The 17803-nt window shown below is 41.5% G+C and overlaps 1 protein-coding gene across 1 annotated transcript; it reads left to right on the top strand.

Annotated features, from left to right (window-relative positions):
* Positions 1–824: 824 nt before the first annotated feature.
* On the top strand, positions 825–16913 carry LOC137436723 (putative transcription factor Ovo-like 1). Its single transcript, XM_068130753.2, has 4 exons — positions 825–1104; positions 12843–13063; positions 15946–16150; positions 16310–16913. Exons 1-4 carry the CDS (start codon positions 1005–1007, stop codon positions 16570–16572), a joined length of 789 nt encoding a protein of 262 aa, XP_067986854.2. The 5' UTR covers positions 825–1004; the 3' UTR covers positions 16573–16913.
* The last annotated feature ends 890 nt before the right edge of the window (positions 16914–17803 follow it).

The raw sequence follows: 17803 nt of genomic DNA on the forward strand, positions 1-17803 counted from the left end.
AACCAGGTGGAGGTACGCTCTCTACAGAGCGCCGTTCTAGTTTACTTTGTTTTTAAGTATGGAGCTCGGAAGGGTGCGGCCTGTAGTCATCAAGAAGAATGACCTCCTGGATACAAGGGAAGGGAAAAAGAGTCCATCACAATGAGTGCTCGAGCACCGTGTGTAGACAAGACCTCGTGGAGCCGACAGATGAAATCCGCCCGCCAACGGGTCGTTAATGAGTCGGCTGGGTTTTTATTTTATTACGACAATCTAATAGCGAAGCACGAATTTATTGACAAATGTTGTTACGACAGTCGGATAAGAAGCCTAGCATTGCTCAAATGCCGTTAGTTTACACTGTTAGTGTTTCATACCGATCTGTGCCATTCATACGGTAAACAGAAAGTTGTTTGGAATGCAGTAACAAAAACAAGGTGAGTGGTATGGTATTACGTCGTGCAATCGTATCGCGCAGGTAGAAGATTCGTACAAATGTTGGAGTGTCTTCCATAATAATGGAACAAGTGTGTGGGATCTCGGAGAAAGAAAATGCGCAGAAAGGGTGCGGAGTGCTCGGGCGGGACCTCGGAGCCGGTCGAACAGGTGACTTGTTTTGAGCGTGCACCTCACGGGGAGGGCTTGCTCCTGGGGCGCTGCACGTCGCTTCCCAAATATAGAGGTTCATTACAGACGTGGCGGCCGCGATGACGCAGTCGTTCTGGAGACATAACCGGTTGGACAGGTGCGCGCTTTTACCTGACACCGTTATAGACCTGTTGCGCATGCGTCGATCTTCACCGCCCCCACCGCCGTTTAAAAGACCTCCTCGGTGTCTGCGCTGTAATAACGGGCACGGCGCGTCGCAGCAACTACATATCGTTACCTAGTCGGTCCGTGTCTCTGCAGAAAGATCGTTCATCGCCGAACCCCGAGCGAAAAACCGCAGCACCTTCACCTGCGCTCACCTCACAAACCCAGAGCCACGTAAAAGGGTCCCGCGCTACCACGCACGACCCGTTGCGATGCCCCGTGCGTTCCTGGTGAAAAAGCGATGCCCATCCCCGGGGAGTCGGCGATGGAGCGAGTTGCCGGACAGCGAACGGGCCGATTGCTACATTCCAGGTAGGACGAGCAGCAAGCTCTACCTTTCGCCCGTGCGCGCATGACCCTCCGCTCGCCTCTTGTTTAATATTATTTGTACTTTGCGCAAAGTTTATCGTCGCAAGTGGACAGTGCTCACATAACCTTGATATATATATATACACATATATATATATATATAGGATACCAATATTATACTCGTACAAAATGTTATATGAACGGTATATATGATTCGCATAATAAATAAAACATACAGTACTTAAAGAAGACAACTTGAAGCTGATTTGGCAAAACCGTGACTACATTGTTTGTCCGATTCATTGTTGTATATTGTTGGGAATATGTCTCACCAGAGATACATTATTTTGTGAAACTTTATGAAGGCCCCAGGAAAGTTCTCCCACGCTCTCCTGCGCATGGTGGTTTGGTTAGTGCAACATCGTAGGTATAAGTTTTGGCATGGACAAAAAATATTACATTTACTGGAGAAGGAGAGCGCTCCAGCGGAAATCAAAACAGGCGTCACTCGCGGCGGCTGATGATATAATCTTTGTTATAAACGTACATTTTGCTCACTGAACAGAATTAACACCGCTGGGTTTTTCATCATGTTCTTTGCTGTGTTCTTGAAAAGCGTTCGCGCCCGCACGTCATGGATGTTGCCTCTGTTTACGCAACGTCAAGGTAGCGCCTTCAAACGATGTACGTTCAAAACGTTTTTGGAACGATATAAAAACTAACAATAAACAGTCATAGAGAAGCAAACTGCATAAATATATATATACAGTATATATATATATATATATATATACATATGAGCGAACGTCATGACGTCATCGCACGTATGTCCGCATTGTCTGCCAAGCTCCGGAGGAGCCATCTAGCAATGCGTCATTATAGATGTTAAATTCAGATGCTGTCACAAGTGTATGCAAAACTCAGTTACCGACCTGGTTTCGCCCTTGTTGGGACTTCATCAGGGCACCGCAGTGAGCCTTCCATACACTTGTGACTGAAAACCTTTCGGTTTTTATATCAGTCATTATGCGACTTCATACCATGAGTGGGGAACCGCCAGTAAGGTGTCCCATACAGCTACTGCTGCACCTTACTGGGAGCAATATACATATACATATGTACATATATATACAAATACATACATATATATACAAATACATACATATATATATATATATATATATATATACATATACATACATATATAAATATATATACATACACACACATATATATATATATATATACACATATATTTACATATATACATACATGTATATATATATATATATATACATTTACATATACCTACAATTACATATGTACATATATATATATATATATATATATATATATATATATATATATATATTTACATATACATACATTTACATATATATATACATATATATTTATATAGATATATACATTTACATATACATACATTCACATATATACATACATATTATACATATACACACACATACACCTTATCAGGTCTGATGTACTTTTGGCAGTACTTTTTACAATACAGTACTACAGTACTTTTACACTTCGTACAGTACTTTTTACAGCAGTGCTTTTGGCAGGAAATTGTAATTTGTTCATGGTGCCGGCAATAGCTCGCCTTCTCTTTGCAAAGGGCACCATGGGATATTTAAAGTCCACCGACTAATGGCAGCAAACATGGTGCCCACTTAACGTCCATCCGGGGGATGATGGCACACACATTAATTAATCACCCTGTCTGTGAAACACCGAGATGACAGTTTATAGCCGAGTCAGGATTCGAACCCAGACTAGACAGCTCAGAAGCGATTGTGCGTGCGTTTCGGCAATCTTGTTAGCATTATATAAATATATAAATATATACTACTGGAATTTTTGGTGGACGTTAAAGATCAAACGTTGTCCTTCGTGAAGAGTAGGCGAGCTATCGCCGGCACCCTGAACAAATTGCTAATCCATGCCCTAACTACTGCTGGGAGAGGGATGGCAAACTGCCCGGCATGACCCCAAGACAAGAAATTTCTTTGGCAGAACCAGATAGGGAAACTGTGTCTATATATATATATATATATATATATATATATATATATATATATATATATATATATATATATATATATATATGAATGACTCCATGGTAAGATCTCCAACCTTTAATTGAACAAATTAATTTTGTTCAATTAAAGGTTGGAGATCTTACCATGGAGTCATTTGGATATACTCCCAACCGCAAATCTTTGCTTATATATATATATATATATATGTGTGTGTGTGTGTGTGTGTGTGTGTGTGTGTGTGTGTGTGTGTGTGTGTGTGTGTGTGTGTGTATCATACCTTTCATATTTATTGAAATATAAAAGGTTTGCGTATCTTGAACTATCGTATATCGTTCCAATAACTTTTTGTACGCTGTATTGTATACGAAGGTAAACATTTATGTGCTGGAAATTTCATTGCGGATTGATCAGTAATATCGTGGCCTGAGTTTGGGTTACAAAGACCAAATGGCGATTGTTCAGTTGAAAGATTATGACCGTTGTGAAAAGGAAGGAGGAAGAAGCTGCTTCCATGTCATTTGTTGGAGTTTGGTGCCAATCCAGGACCTACTAATCATCCCTCGAACATTATCAAAGCCTGTTTGCAAAGCTGAACTAAATACAATATGTTGCAATACAAGAAAAATAATGAGTAATCCGAACATGAACAATGCTTGAACATTTTACCTGCATGCTGTTTTTACCTGAAAAAGGTCAAAAGACTTCATAATTCATTTTATAGCAACATGATGATTATATGTTATAACGTTATAGTATTATATATGGTGACCATACATGACTTGGTTCTGTGTTAAAATGAATCCTATTTATGGGGATTTTATGGCAATCTGCACACTCTCGGGATATGCAAGTGAATCCACGTACATCACGTGACATGTATTACACTGGGCCTGAGCACACGTTTAATTCAAGGTGTTTGTAAATTATGAACATCAATTTATTGCTTTTCTAATCGTTTATTTCCACATCAAAGTAACATTCTCCATGAGGTTTTATGTCTGCATTCGTTTTTGTTTTCATTGGTTTGTTTGTTTTGTTTTGATTTATATGAGCCTGGACTCCTCCATCTCTTTCCATTCATCAATCATTACCCTCTCAACAACCAACCATTCAATATAAACAAGTCTCAACTACTCTTGCCAATTAAAATCAAATAGCTCAAATAGTTCCAGAGATGATTCTCCAAACAAAGATAAAGCCGACCATCACCCATGGCCATGGGCTGAACATTATTTAATATCGTGCGTGTTGCGTCATGCGTAGCCGAGGCTGTCCCGTTACGCCGTGACGTGTCCGCTAGGGGGCGGTGCAACGTACGGTGACAATTACTTTGATTGTTTCGCTACTTTCGTCGCTGCTCCCGGGTCTTGAACTTCATTTCTCTTTTTATTCCGTGTCTTCATCGTTCTTGTCTCATCTCAATGTCTCCGGTGTTTTGAATTTACTCTCTTTACTTCCTCGTGTTTGACATTCTACTGAATCATTGTTGCGGCCATTCTTTGGATATCTAACATTTCAGTTTCCCGTTAAAACAAAACGTGTCCTCTCGCCATTTAACAATGATAAACGTATTTCCTTCGTTCGGAGACGAGATCGACGGATGATGATTTGAGATTGACGGACGATGATTCGAGATTGACGGATGATGATTCGAGATTGACGGATGATAATTCGAGATCAACAAATGATGATTGTGAGATCAACAAATGATGATGATTCGAGATCAACAAATGATGATTCGAGATCAACAAATGATGATTTTGAGATCGGCAGACGATGGATGACTCGAAATTGACAGATGATAATTCGAGATCGGCGAATGATGATTCGAGATCGACGGATGATAATTTGAGATCAACAAATGATGATTCGAGATCAACAAATGATGATTCGAGATCAACAAATGATTTTGAGATTGGCAGATGATGGATGAGTCGAGATTGACAGATGATAATTCGAGATCAGCAAATGATGATTCGAGATCAATGGATAATTCGAGATCAACCAATGATGATTCGAGATCAACGAATTATGATGAGTTGAGATTGGCAGATTATGATTTGAGAAGGACAAATGACGATTACAGATTGACGGATGATGATTCCAGATGGACGGATGATGATTCTAGATCGAAGGATGATGATTCAGGATCGGCGGATGATGATTCGAGATCCGTGGATGATGATTCGAGATCAACGGATCAAAGGATTCGAGATCAAATTCAAAGGATTCGATCAATCAAAGGATTCGATCAAAGGATTCAAAGGATCAAAGGATCAAAGGATTCGAGATCAAATTCAAAGGATTCAATCAATCAAAGGATTCGATCAAAGGATTCGAGATCAAAGGATGATGATTCTAGATCGAAGGATGATGATTCAGGATCGGCGGATGATGATTCGAGATCGGCGGATGATGATTCGAGATCAAAGGATGATGATTCGAGATCAAAGGATGATGATTCGAGATCGATGGATGATGATTTGAGATCGCGTTAACACAGTTTATTATATAATTATTAAAGTGCGGTCTTTGTACATACAGTCACGTGAAAAAGTAAGTACACCCCATGTAAAGTTTTGACTTTTTCAACACATTTCAACATACAGCTATTTGATCCTCATTTCAACAATATTGATGGATAAAGGTGATATAATATAACAAATATCATGAAATATTTACATTTTGTAGTCCATTGTATAATTTAAAAAAACATAAATGCAAATTTCGCATGTGGAAAAAGTAAGTACACCCCTACATTTATCACTACTTCAAATACCTAAAATTAGAATCAGGTGCACCAGCTCAGGTGAAAATGATTAGAACATCGTTAGAGAGGATCTTGGAGGAACCTGTCTTATTTAAACCTCAGACATTTAATTTGGTTTGCTCTTTGTTGTTGAAGTGTGTGGCATCACCATGCCTAGATCAAAAGAGCTGTCTGAGGCCTTCAGAAAGAAGGATATCGATGCCTACGAGTCTGGGAAGGGATTTAAAGAGATCTCCAAACAATTTGAAATCAATCATTCGACTGTCCGGAAGATCATCGACAAGTGGAGAAGATTCCAAACAACTGCCAACTTCTTCAGGCCAGGCCACCCCAGCAAGTTCAGCCCGAGAGCAGACCGCAAGATGCTGAAAGAAGTCTCTAAGAACCCCAGAATGTCATCACGGGACCTACAGGTAGCTCTTGCCACTGTTGATATCAAAGTGCACGAGTCTACCATTAGAAAGAGGCTGCACAAATTTGATCTACATGGGAGGTGTGCCAGGGGGAAACCTTTGCTGTCCAGAAAGAACATCAGGGCAAGACTAAAGTTTGCCAATGAACACCTAGGCAAAGACCAGCACTTCTGGAACAATGTTCTCTGGACAGATGAGTCAAAGGTAGAGCTATTTGGCCACAGTACCAGAAGACATGTTTGGCGAAAACCAAAGACAGCATTTGACCACAAGAACCTGATACCAACTGTAAAGCATGGTGGCGGAAATATTATGGTTTGGGGCAGCTTTGATGCATCAGGGCCTGGGCAGCTCACCATCATAGAATCCACTATGAATTCTTCATTGTACCAGAGGGTGCTTGAGGATAATGTGAGGCCATCTGGCGGAGAATTGAAGCTCAACCGAAGGTGGACCTTGCAACATGACAATGACCCTAAACATACCAGTAAATCCACCAAGGAATGGCTGAAAATAAAAAAATGGAGGGTTCTGGAATGGCCAAGTCAAAGCCCGGATCTAAATCCCATCGAGATGTTGTGGGGGGGATTTGAAACGAGCTGTGCATGCAATAAACCCCTCAAAACATCGCACAGCTGAAAGAATTCTGCATGGAGGAGTGGGCAAAAATTTCTCCCAGTCGATGTCAGAGACTGGTAGACAGTTATAAGAAATGCCTACTTGAGGTTGTTTCTGCCAAAGGGGGAAATACCACCTATTAGAGCCAAGGGTGTACTTACTTTTTCCCGATGCGAAATTAGCAATTTATGTTTATTTAAATTACTAGGGCATGCCCGTACTATATCTATATCTAAAATTATATCCCCCCCTCTATTTACATGAAATGGTTTGGTCCAAAGCGAACGGCTTGCGAGTGGTGACAATCCCCCCCCTCTATTTACATGAAATGGTTCGGTCCAAAGCGAACGGCTTCCGGAGTTTGGTAAAGAAATCGCCATCGCGTACACAAACGCGCAGGAAAGCGAATGAATCGCAAATTCGTTTTTATTAGTTGTAAAACATAGTTTAACGCCAACATAGTTTGCAAACGTGAAATAAATGAATACGCTCTCAAATGTGCCATCCGAGGCAGAGTGTGCCCGCCACGTTCGGCACACGCGATCGTTCGCTGCTCTCTGATTGGTTGAATCGTTTTTTGGACATAGCTCGGTAAGTAATTGTCCGATTAATATGAAACCTTGAAAAGGCACATCCTCGGGTCCCCAGCAATATACCTGGCAAGTTTCAAGTATATCGGACCGGTAGTTGTCGAGAAACAGCGGTCACAGACAAACAAACAAACGTACAGACAGACAGACAGAGATTACTGGAATTATAGATAGATACAATGGACAACAAAATGTAAATGTTTCATGATATTTGTTATATTATATCACCTTTATCTATCAATATCGTTGAAATGAAGATCAAACAAGTACAGATACATTCAAAGTACACCGCCCCCATGCCAAATAATTAAATATCCTACAGTGCGGCATTGCCGGGGCGACTCTGGCGCCCGGCAATACCGCAGTGCAGCTCATAGAGGCTGCATTGGGAGGGAGAGGTGTACACTAATTGATTGATTAATTGTATAATTAAAATCAATAAAAGATTATCACAAAATATTTTCTTAATCAATTGGCTAATAGCATAACTAAACCACTAATGCTTCATCTGAAGATGTATCTTTTAGAAATTTAATTAAATAGGTCATTAATAAAAAATTAAATAATTAATTGATTAATCAATAAATAATTAATCGATTAATCAATAAATAATTAATCGATTAAATGATTTATCAATAAATCAAAAATATCCTTGATAAACCACCACCATTTCCTCCGAATCTGTAACTTAAAAAATTAATTAATTAGGCCATTCATCGAATAATTAAATAATTAATCGATTAAATGATTAATCAATAAATCAAAAATATCCTTGATAGCCACATCACTTGGTCACTGTCATGTCCAAATATTAGCTTCCGAGCTCAAAAGGTGCCTGAGATATTGGCCAAATGAGAAAGAAAATAAATAAATGATTAATAATGAAAATAAATAAATAATAATCATTAAAAAATTAAATTATTAATCAATTCGGTCACAGAACACATAAACCACCACCATTTCATCAGAATCTGTAACTGAAAAAAAATTTTTTTTTTAGTAATTAATCGAATAATTAAATAATTAATCGATTTATTGATTAATTGATTAATCAGTAAATCAAAAATATCCTTGATAGCCACATCACTTGGTCACTCATGTTCAAATATTAGCTTCCGAGCTCAAAAGGTGCCTGAGATATTGGCCAAATGAGAAAGAAAATAAATAAATGATTAATAATGAAAATAAATAAATAATAATCATAAAAAAAATTAAATTATTAATCAATTCGGTCAGAGAACACATAAACCACCACCATTTCATCAGAATCTGTAACTTAAAAAAAAAATTTTTTTAGTCATTAATCGAATAATTAAATAATTAATCGATTAATTGATTAATTGATTAATTAATACATCAAAAATAGCCTTTGCAGCCAAATCAGCTGGTCATTGGCATGTCCAAATATCAGCTTCCTAACTCAAAAGGTGCCTGCGTTAATGGTCAGAAGAGAAAGGAAATTTGATTAATTAAATAAGTACTTAATTAATCGCTAATAATTAAATAACTCCTCAATTAATTGATTATTCAAAAAAGAAAAAATACAGTTTTTTACAAAGGACTTGCTCCCTACTGTGCCGAAATTTCAGCTTCCGAGCTCAAAGGATGGCTGAGATATCGTCCGGACAAACAAACAAGAAAACAAAAAAAGAAGAAAGAAAACAAACAAACAGAGTGAAAACTGAGTACTCCCTTTCAGCGTGCGTCACTGCCGAGCCCCCTTCGGTGCCCGGCAATGACGTTTTGCAATGCCTGGAGATGGCATAGGAAAGGTGCGGTGTACAATAGCTGTATGTTGAAATATGTTGAAAAAGTCAAAACTTTATTTGGGGTGTACTTACTTTTTCACGTGACTGTACATATCGACGTCGTATTCACTTGTATTGAGACAGGCTTGCCCTTTATTATAAAAAGTTCGATACCCTTTCTAACACCCTAGAATTACCATTTAATCCCCTTTATAATTACTCTTCAGAACCCTTCAGAATTACCCTTTATAACTTTTTTTAAATTATATATATATATATATATATACAAGATCGAGGCTCGTGTAAGAGCTAACATTAATCACAAAAAGATAAACTGACACATAAAACATATGATAAAAGGAGCGGGAGACAATATGGAGAAAGATAGGGAAGCACACAGGTACAACACTTGAGAGCAGGGACATCGGGAGATCTGTGGGAGGGAGTGGGCTTGGGGGAAGGAGGCATGGGAACGTGGGGGGAGGGGGCAGAAAGGTATAAAACACATGGACACTGCTAGGACTTCCAGGAAAGAAGTTGGTATTTCAAAAAAGTGGATCTGCGGTGAATTAACGGGGGTAGAAAAGATCAAGGTTTGAATAGGGGAAGACAAGAGATGGTAGTGAACAGCTGTTTTAAAGACCTGGAGGGAAGAGTGGGATTGAAGAGAGTGAGGGAGTTTGTTCCAGAGGCGGGAGAAAAGAGGAATGAAGGAGTGAAGGTGAGCAGAGAGTCTTGATTTTGGCAGTTTAACCATAAGAGGGTTGCAGGCAGATCTTGTGCGACCTGCAGGAATATTTAGGGGACAGAGCCCAGAGAGAGCTGGGGGGACTGGGCCAGAAAGGAGTCGGTCGAAGACAGAAAGTCCGCCAACCTGCCTGCGTTGAGTGAGTGAAAGGCCCTCAGAGTTAGCTTCATCGCGGGAGATTCCAATGATTCTGAAAGCTTTGGTTTCAACAGCCTGAAGCCGAGCTAGGTTTGGGGCAGGAGCACCAGCCCAGAGGGGGGAACAGTATTCCATTGAGCTGCGGATGAAAGCCTTGTATGTGGTGAGGAGCTCAGGTGTGCCAAGGAAGGAGGATGCCCAGTCGGCGACTATGTTTGGAGGCCAGCTTGGAAATGTGGTTTTCCCAGGAAAGATCATGGCAGATAGTGAGCCCCAAAAGTTTGAGTGACAGAACTTCTTGGAGAGGATTATTCAGAAAGTAGATGGGAGGGTTGTCCAGTCGGTCTATTCGAAGAGACTTTGTGAGAGTGTGAGATTTGTCATGATTGAAAGACATGTTCCACTTGTTTGACCAGTCTGTGATTTTGTCCAAATCTGCAGAGAGTGTGGAGGCTGCAGATTGCTGATCTGAGGGATGAGGTGTGGAGTGGCAGAGAGTGGAGTCATCAGCAAAGAGATAGAGAGGATTTTTCCAGAGAGTCGGAGAGATCATTGATGAAGACCAGAAAAAGCACAGGGTCCAGAACACTGCATTGGGGAGCTCCAGCCTGAACAAGAAGGGGGAGATGAGAGAAATCCATTCAGGGCCACACGTTGACTTCAACCAGAGAGGAAGTCCGCAAGCCATGCATGGAGATTTCCATGGCTACCATAGGAGGAGAGTTTGGTGAGCAGAGCGGGGGTGCCCGACCGTATCGAAGGCACGTGATATGTCAAGGGAGACAGCTCTGATGTCCTCTTTGGCATTGAGGACCTCCATCCATTGTTGAGACAGCAGAAGAGCATGTCCAGAGTAGAATGACCTGGTCTGAATCCAAATTGTTGATCCGAGATCAAGCCATTGGAAAAGAGGAAGCATTTGATGTCAGAAGCGATGATTGAATTCCATGACCTTGCTGATTATTGGGAGCAGGCTGATTGGTCTGTAGTTGCAAGGATCTGTTTTTGCACTTTTTTGTGTAAAGCGGTGATGTTGGCTGATTTCCAAGCAGATGGCAGAGGACCTTGAGCAAAAGAAAGCGTGAAAAGAACAGTGAGAGGGTGAGATAGAGTGGAAGAGCAGGATTTTTAGGACCCGTGGGCTGATGCCGTCTGGTCCAGTTGCAGAATCTGAGTCAAGGTTTGAAAAAAACTTATCTGCCTTGTCAGGAGAGAAGGACACAGAGTCCAGGAGCAGTTTGGTTCGACTGGAAAAGGTGGGTACAGAGAGAGATGGGTTCGGGACACAAGATTTTGAGGCAAACACAGAGTTGAGGCATTGGGCTTTTTCACATGTGGTGTCAGCTGTGTAGCCATTTGAGGTAAGGGAGGGGATGGAAGGGGAACAAACACCAGAAACAGATTTGACCAGACGCCACCAGAATTTTGAGGAGGGAGACAGGTTTGAGCGTTCAGTCTTGAGAGTAGAGAGATATTGTTTCCTGGCTCTCCTGAGGGTAGACACACTTGTTCCGAGCTTTGTGAAAGAAACTGAGATTACCTTCAGTTGGATTAGCCTTCCAAGAGTCAAAGGCAAGTTGTTTCGGGACAACTGCCTCACCACAAGCTTCAGTGTACCATGGACGGGAGGAAGGGTATGACAATTGAAGACGAGATTGGATAAATCTGTGCATGAGAGAGCAATTTACTTTGGAAGAATTCCCAGGAAGAGCTGATGTCAGAGGCAGTAGAGATATGAGACCAGTCCAGATGATTGATGGCTGCTTGAAGACCATGCCAGTTGGCCTGAATGAAATGCCAGACTGGTCGGCGCTGAGGAAGCTCTCTGAAAATGGCCAGAGAGATCTCCACTTTAACAAGGAAATGATCAGAGGAACCGATTGGAGCAGAAGAAGAGCAGCAGACATTTGCAGGGAAGTTAGTCGTAACCAAGTCGAGAAGAGAAGATACTCCGTTGACTGAGATAAATTACCTTTTTTATTATCCTTTAAAATCCTTTATTATTACCCTTTAAAATTACCCTTTAGAATCTTTTGGACGTTATCGAGGACACAAACAACAAGCATGAAGAAATAATGTAACGTGTTAGTTGAAATAAGGTGGTGTAAAAGATGCTGCTTCAATGGCAGTAAATTTCCCAATTGTTTTTTTTTTTTTTTTTTAGTTTGAAACCTTTATTTTATTTCAATTCAATTATTAATTTGAACGTTGTAGAACACAAATCGCTTTGTTTTCACTTCCTAAAACCACCAGTTGAGCAATATTTGGGAAAAATTGTACACCGTCTCGACCAATCAAATCTGCCACTCATCCTCTCAGGCCAGGGCAAATTCGAGAATCTTCTTCTTTTCTTGTTCCAATAAAGTCTCATGTCCTTTATCTAAAGACTGCGTGGGGTAAGGTGTTCTATGAACAGTAGGTTTTTTAATGTCCAATGAGCTCGATTGTATGGGATTAACTGCAGATAGGATCATATCGCATGTCCGAGGAGGGTAGAGTATCGAGACAAACAATTTGAGATGTTATTAAATTGTTATCATGGTTTCCTGGCTCCGTGGATGATCAGATATGTATTATTTTGTTTTTGAAGTGACATCTCCATGGATTTCCTAAATCCTGATCTGCTTGTTTCACCCTATGCCATGCGCAGCCATTGCGGCTCGACCCGCACAACCGGCTCCGTGGCCCGTGCAGGTGCCCCGGTCACCGTGTCCCGCCGAGTTCTGTACCTGGTCGGCGGCATGTTTGTACGGAGCCCCTGTGGCGGCTCTGTGCGATGGACTCGGCGTGCTCAGCCCTACGGGCAGCCAGACGGCGGAGAACTGTATTGTGTCTGAACAGAGTGCCTTCGGCGGATGCGACAAGGTCAAGGTAAAAGCAGCCCAGGTGTGGGTTAAAGAGAATGTAAATGGTCAGCATTTTATACAATGCCGAATTGTCAATGTTCTCGATACCTGCGTCACCGAAAGTGCGTGGACGTTATGTTTTCACCCCTGTCTGTTTGTTTGTAATCAAGATGTCTCAAAAAGTTGTGGATGAGATGACTAAACAAGAACAAGCCGATTAGATTTTGGTTCAGGTCCGAATCCAGATCCGGCCTATCAGTGGAATGCAAATCATCAACTGTTCAGCCTGGTGGAGGTATGCCCTCTACCAGGTACCCTTCTAGTTTACCTCTATGTGCTTATCTGACAATAGGATTTGTGTTTAACCCTAATAATGTAGAGCTGGAACTATGAGTGTCCCCATACATCGATACCATTGATCTTCCTCATGAGCAAAACGTTATTATGCAATCCTATGCATCATCCATTTGTTTTCCATATTAAAGCTTGGTAATGAACTACCTTGATGCATACGAGATAACAGTGATGACGTCATACACCTTGGGTCGTGCTCAAAGGTTTTAGGAGCCCGTGCTTTTTACCTCTGAACATGGCACGACACCATTCACAGCAACAAGAGCTGTCGGGAGGGTAACAGCACGACTTGCAGGTTAAAATAAAAGAAAGGTGTATGAGCAGTAGTTTACCTGTTGGGTGGTTATAAAACGGCCTCTCATATCTTTGCTCCTCAGAAAAGGCCGCAAAACCTTCAAGTCACCCGAATCCACAGATCTGATGAAGTGTTAGCAAGCTGTCAATTCTGCTTGCAATGTGTTGTTGTTGTTGTTTTTTGTAACTATACTTTGTTTTTTAAGGATCTAAGGCTCCCAGTGGAGTTGCCACGCACACATCTAACGCACATGGATGTGCAGCCGAATACACGAGACGAGGCGCAACACAGAACTGTTAGATCAGACAAACACAGTCGCTGAGCTTGGGGGAAGTGACGTCACTTCCTGGGTTCCTCTGGGTGCCAGTGATATCGCAACAATGGTGCCGCTTTACACACGCACTCAGCGGGGAATTCCCAAAGAAGGAATTTTCTCCTCGCCATGGATGCCAACCTTTACTGTTAGTAAAGTATTTGGTATGACTCAGCCAGGATTGGAGCAGCTCTGACCTCCCAGTCTCGGAGCCGGCTGTCTAAGCATTACGCCACCAAGTCTGGTATCCTTTTGTACGCAGTAATTTCCACCAATCACATGTGTACAAAAGACCATGCAGTGCTTGGGAAGTAATATATAGACCTGAAGGTGCTACTTCAAGTGAAACTTATTGTAAAAAGGAAATCTGTGCTTTACATTTTTTTTCAGCGATGCAGTTATTGTAGTTTTACATCTTTCAGCATTTAAAAGTGTCTGAAATGTTACAGAACTGGTTCCCTCGAAGTGATCGCACATTTAGGATTTCAAAAGTTTGTTATGTGAGGGAGGGGTAGGGGTTGGGGTGAGGCGGACGTGCGAGTGGGAGAGAAGGGACACAAAAATGTGACTTCCTTCTACCCTCCAGCAATAGTTTGTTGATCTCACGCAATTCCCTTTTGAAGCTGTGAAGTATATTTAGCTTGAGGTGTTAACGCATCCATCTTCAACTGGACACCTCAATACCTTTCCTTCCAGCACATACTGTATGACGTTCCCCGTCATCATGATTTCTGCTGCGATTGGCAAATCCTATGAAGCTGGTGTGCCCATAGTTGTGAGCAATGTTACAAGCAGTATACGTTGCATCGAACGAAGGTATCGCTTGTGGTAATACACGGTAAAAAGGGAAAAGCTGAAAATGGCCAATTTTAGTGTAGCGTGTAGCACAAAGTAAGGATAAGCCATGTTTTACTCTATCTACATGTCTGGCAGTGAAACAAAAATTGAAAATCATTCCAAACAGGAAATTTACTGTTTTTAAGGATGTCATAAAGGACACAAACAACAGGCGTGAAGAGCTAATGTAACATGTAGTGCACAAATAACTAAGATATTTAATTTAAATATATATATATATATATATATATCGATGCCTATTTAGCGACGATAGCGCTATGTTTCTTAATCCTGTATGTAACATATGCTGACCTGTAAATCCATTATAAAGGTTATTGTTATAGCGCCACCACATAGAGGTAAAATATACATACATGTAACACGCAAGCAAGATAATGTTCCGCTGCTGGGATGTTCCACGGAGCGTGATTGTATCATAGCGTAACATCATGATGTGAAAACACGACCAGGGAAACAGTTCAAGGGAACTGTCTGGGGCTATACAACAACAACAACAGCAACAACCACACACACACACACACACACACACACACACACACACACACACAAACACACACACACACACACACACACACACACACACACACACGTCCCATACCTTGAACTTGTAGTGAACACAAACTATTTTAGCGGGCTACAATGTGCGTACATTAATTTTAAAACTACAGCAGTAGTAATATATTTTTTGTGATACAGTCAATAGAGTTCACAGAAAAATATTAAGGCCAGCAGGCAAGGCACAGGTCCGACGTTTCAACCACCAAGTGGTCTTCACCTGGGACTATTTGGTGGTCGAAAGATCGGACCTGAGCCTTGCCTGCTGGGCAGATCTCCTCGTTGGTGGTGCCTCCATTTTTTTTTATGAGTTGTTATCAGTAACGATAACTAGGTTTCAGAGTATAGAGGAAAACTTTTTTATACCAGCAGAAGATCTGATCTGGTGTTCCTACCTAAAGCATTGAGGGCATGAAAAGATGGTGGCTATCCTCGTATCTGCCATCACCTTAACAGCTGCAAAGTTAAACAGATAGATATGTGTCCAGGGGTTGGGCATTCCACTAACCTGCTCATGTGACCACTGTTGCAGATTAAATCTGATGAAGAGAGGGAAGAGGTGTCACAGCAACCAGATGCGCATTGCTGCCCAATCTGCGGGAAAGGCTTCAATCTCCAGCGGATGCTCAACAGGCATCTCAAATGCCACAATAACGTGAAGAAGCACGTGTGCAACTTTTGCGGAAAAGGATTCAATGATACCTTTGACCTCAAGCGGCATGTGCGCACTCACACAGGTAAGCAACGGAATGAAATGTTGGTACATTGTATAACATTCTGCAATTCCCTCATTTATTTGCCATATCATCGTCATTTATCCAATGATCTAATGGCTGCCTCTCATGCGTTTATTCTAATGCTCAACATCCATATTTGTCATACCTGTTCTCCTGCAGGTGTTCGCCCATACAAGTGCGAATGCTGCGACAAGGCATTCACGCAGCGCTGCTCCCTGGAGTCTCACATGCGCAAGATCCACAACGTCCAGCAATGCTACGGCTACAAGGAGCGGCGCACCAAGCTCTACGTGTGCGAGGTGTGCGGCCACACGGCCAGTGATCAGGGCTTGTTCCACATACACCTGCGTGAAAACCATCCCGACAGCTCACAGCTTCGCAAGACGGCCAAGCGCATGTTCACCGGCAGGTCCGTCATATGAGGTCCCACTGCCCATTAGCTGACGATCGGACGGAAGTCCTTTTCCTTTTTCTACACGGAGAGGCACATGCTGTAGGAACGCGCATTCACGCGGCATCCACCGCACATTGCCCTTACGACGGGATTCACACTCTGGATTGAGGCAGACCCACGTTTGAGCCAATGGAGGCACTTAGCGCATCGCACACCAAAAGAACACTCAGAGCAACTGCAATGAGGGCTGATGCTGGAGTAGCTACCGTGGTAGTGAATGATGAAAAATATATACAGAATACAACAAACTTCTTAATTCAAGGATTAAGCTAAATATCGCTATCAAGTAAAAAAAAAAAGAAAAAAAAAGTGCTGTATACTATAGTAAAGAGTGTGAATGGGGTTCTCAGTAACCCTGCACTTGAACTCTCACCTGGCTGAACTCTTTGCTGGACTTATTGCAAGAGATTTATTTGATGACAACACGCTCAGCTTCGAATGGCATGCATCAAATGTTTTCTATTGAGATCCTGGAAAAAAAAAAAAAGGAAAAACGATATATTGAAATGTTTCACCTTGCGAGAATATGATTAAGGAGCATTCTTTGCAATTTTTGGACTTTTTTGGGTTTTTTCTCCCAAATCTATTGCTATTACAAGGGTCGTTAGCCCCCTTTGGCTGAGGTATGACTTTATGGGTTGTAGGTTCACTGCATGAGCACTTCTGTCATTGGTCACTCGATGGAAACATCCTTTGCGGGAAAAAAAAAAAATTGCTTCCGTACGAATTTGGTTTCTGTAACATTTACATGGACGACGTTATGGTCATGTGACATCGTTCTACCCAACGTCCCTACATCGCACGACTCACCGGTTGGGATACCGACCTGGAGTCCGATTCAAGATTCAAATCAATAGAATTTAATCGGACAAAGGAAATGCAAAGTTTGATGCAAAGTTTACAAGATCGGTCTGTCGAGATGTGGAGCAACATTATGCATATTAGGTACGGGGTTACCTTGGATACCAGACGGTGATCAGAAAAAGGTTCCAGAGTAATGTGACTGAGATGTGTGTTGGGGCTATTTAAATAAACCATTGGGTTTGGGGTATTGGGGTTATATTTAATGTCGAACTTTCTGCAGACGGGTTTCATATCATTGCTGCTAATATTACTGAGTGTGAGTTGAATTATTGTATGTGGAGTTTGTGTGTGCCAGGGTTTGTAATATGTCTTAACAATTCAAGCTTTACAATGAA

Source organism: Myxine glutinosa, chromosome 11, assembly GCF_964187855.1.
Source record: "Myxine glutinosa chromosome 11, kmMyxGlut1.1, whole genome shotgun sequence".
Lineage (NCBI taxonomy): Eukaryota > Metazoa > Chordata > Myxini > Myxiniformes > Myxinidae > Myxine > Myxine glutinosa.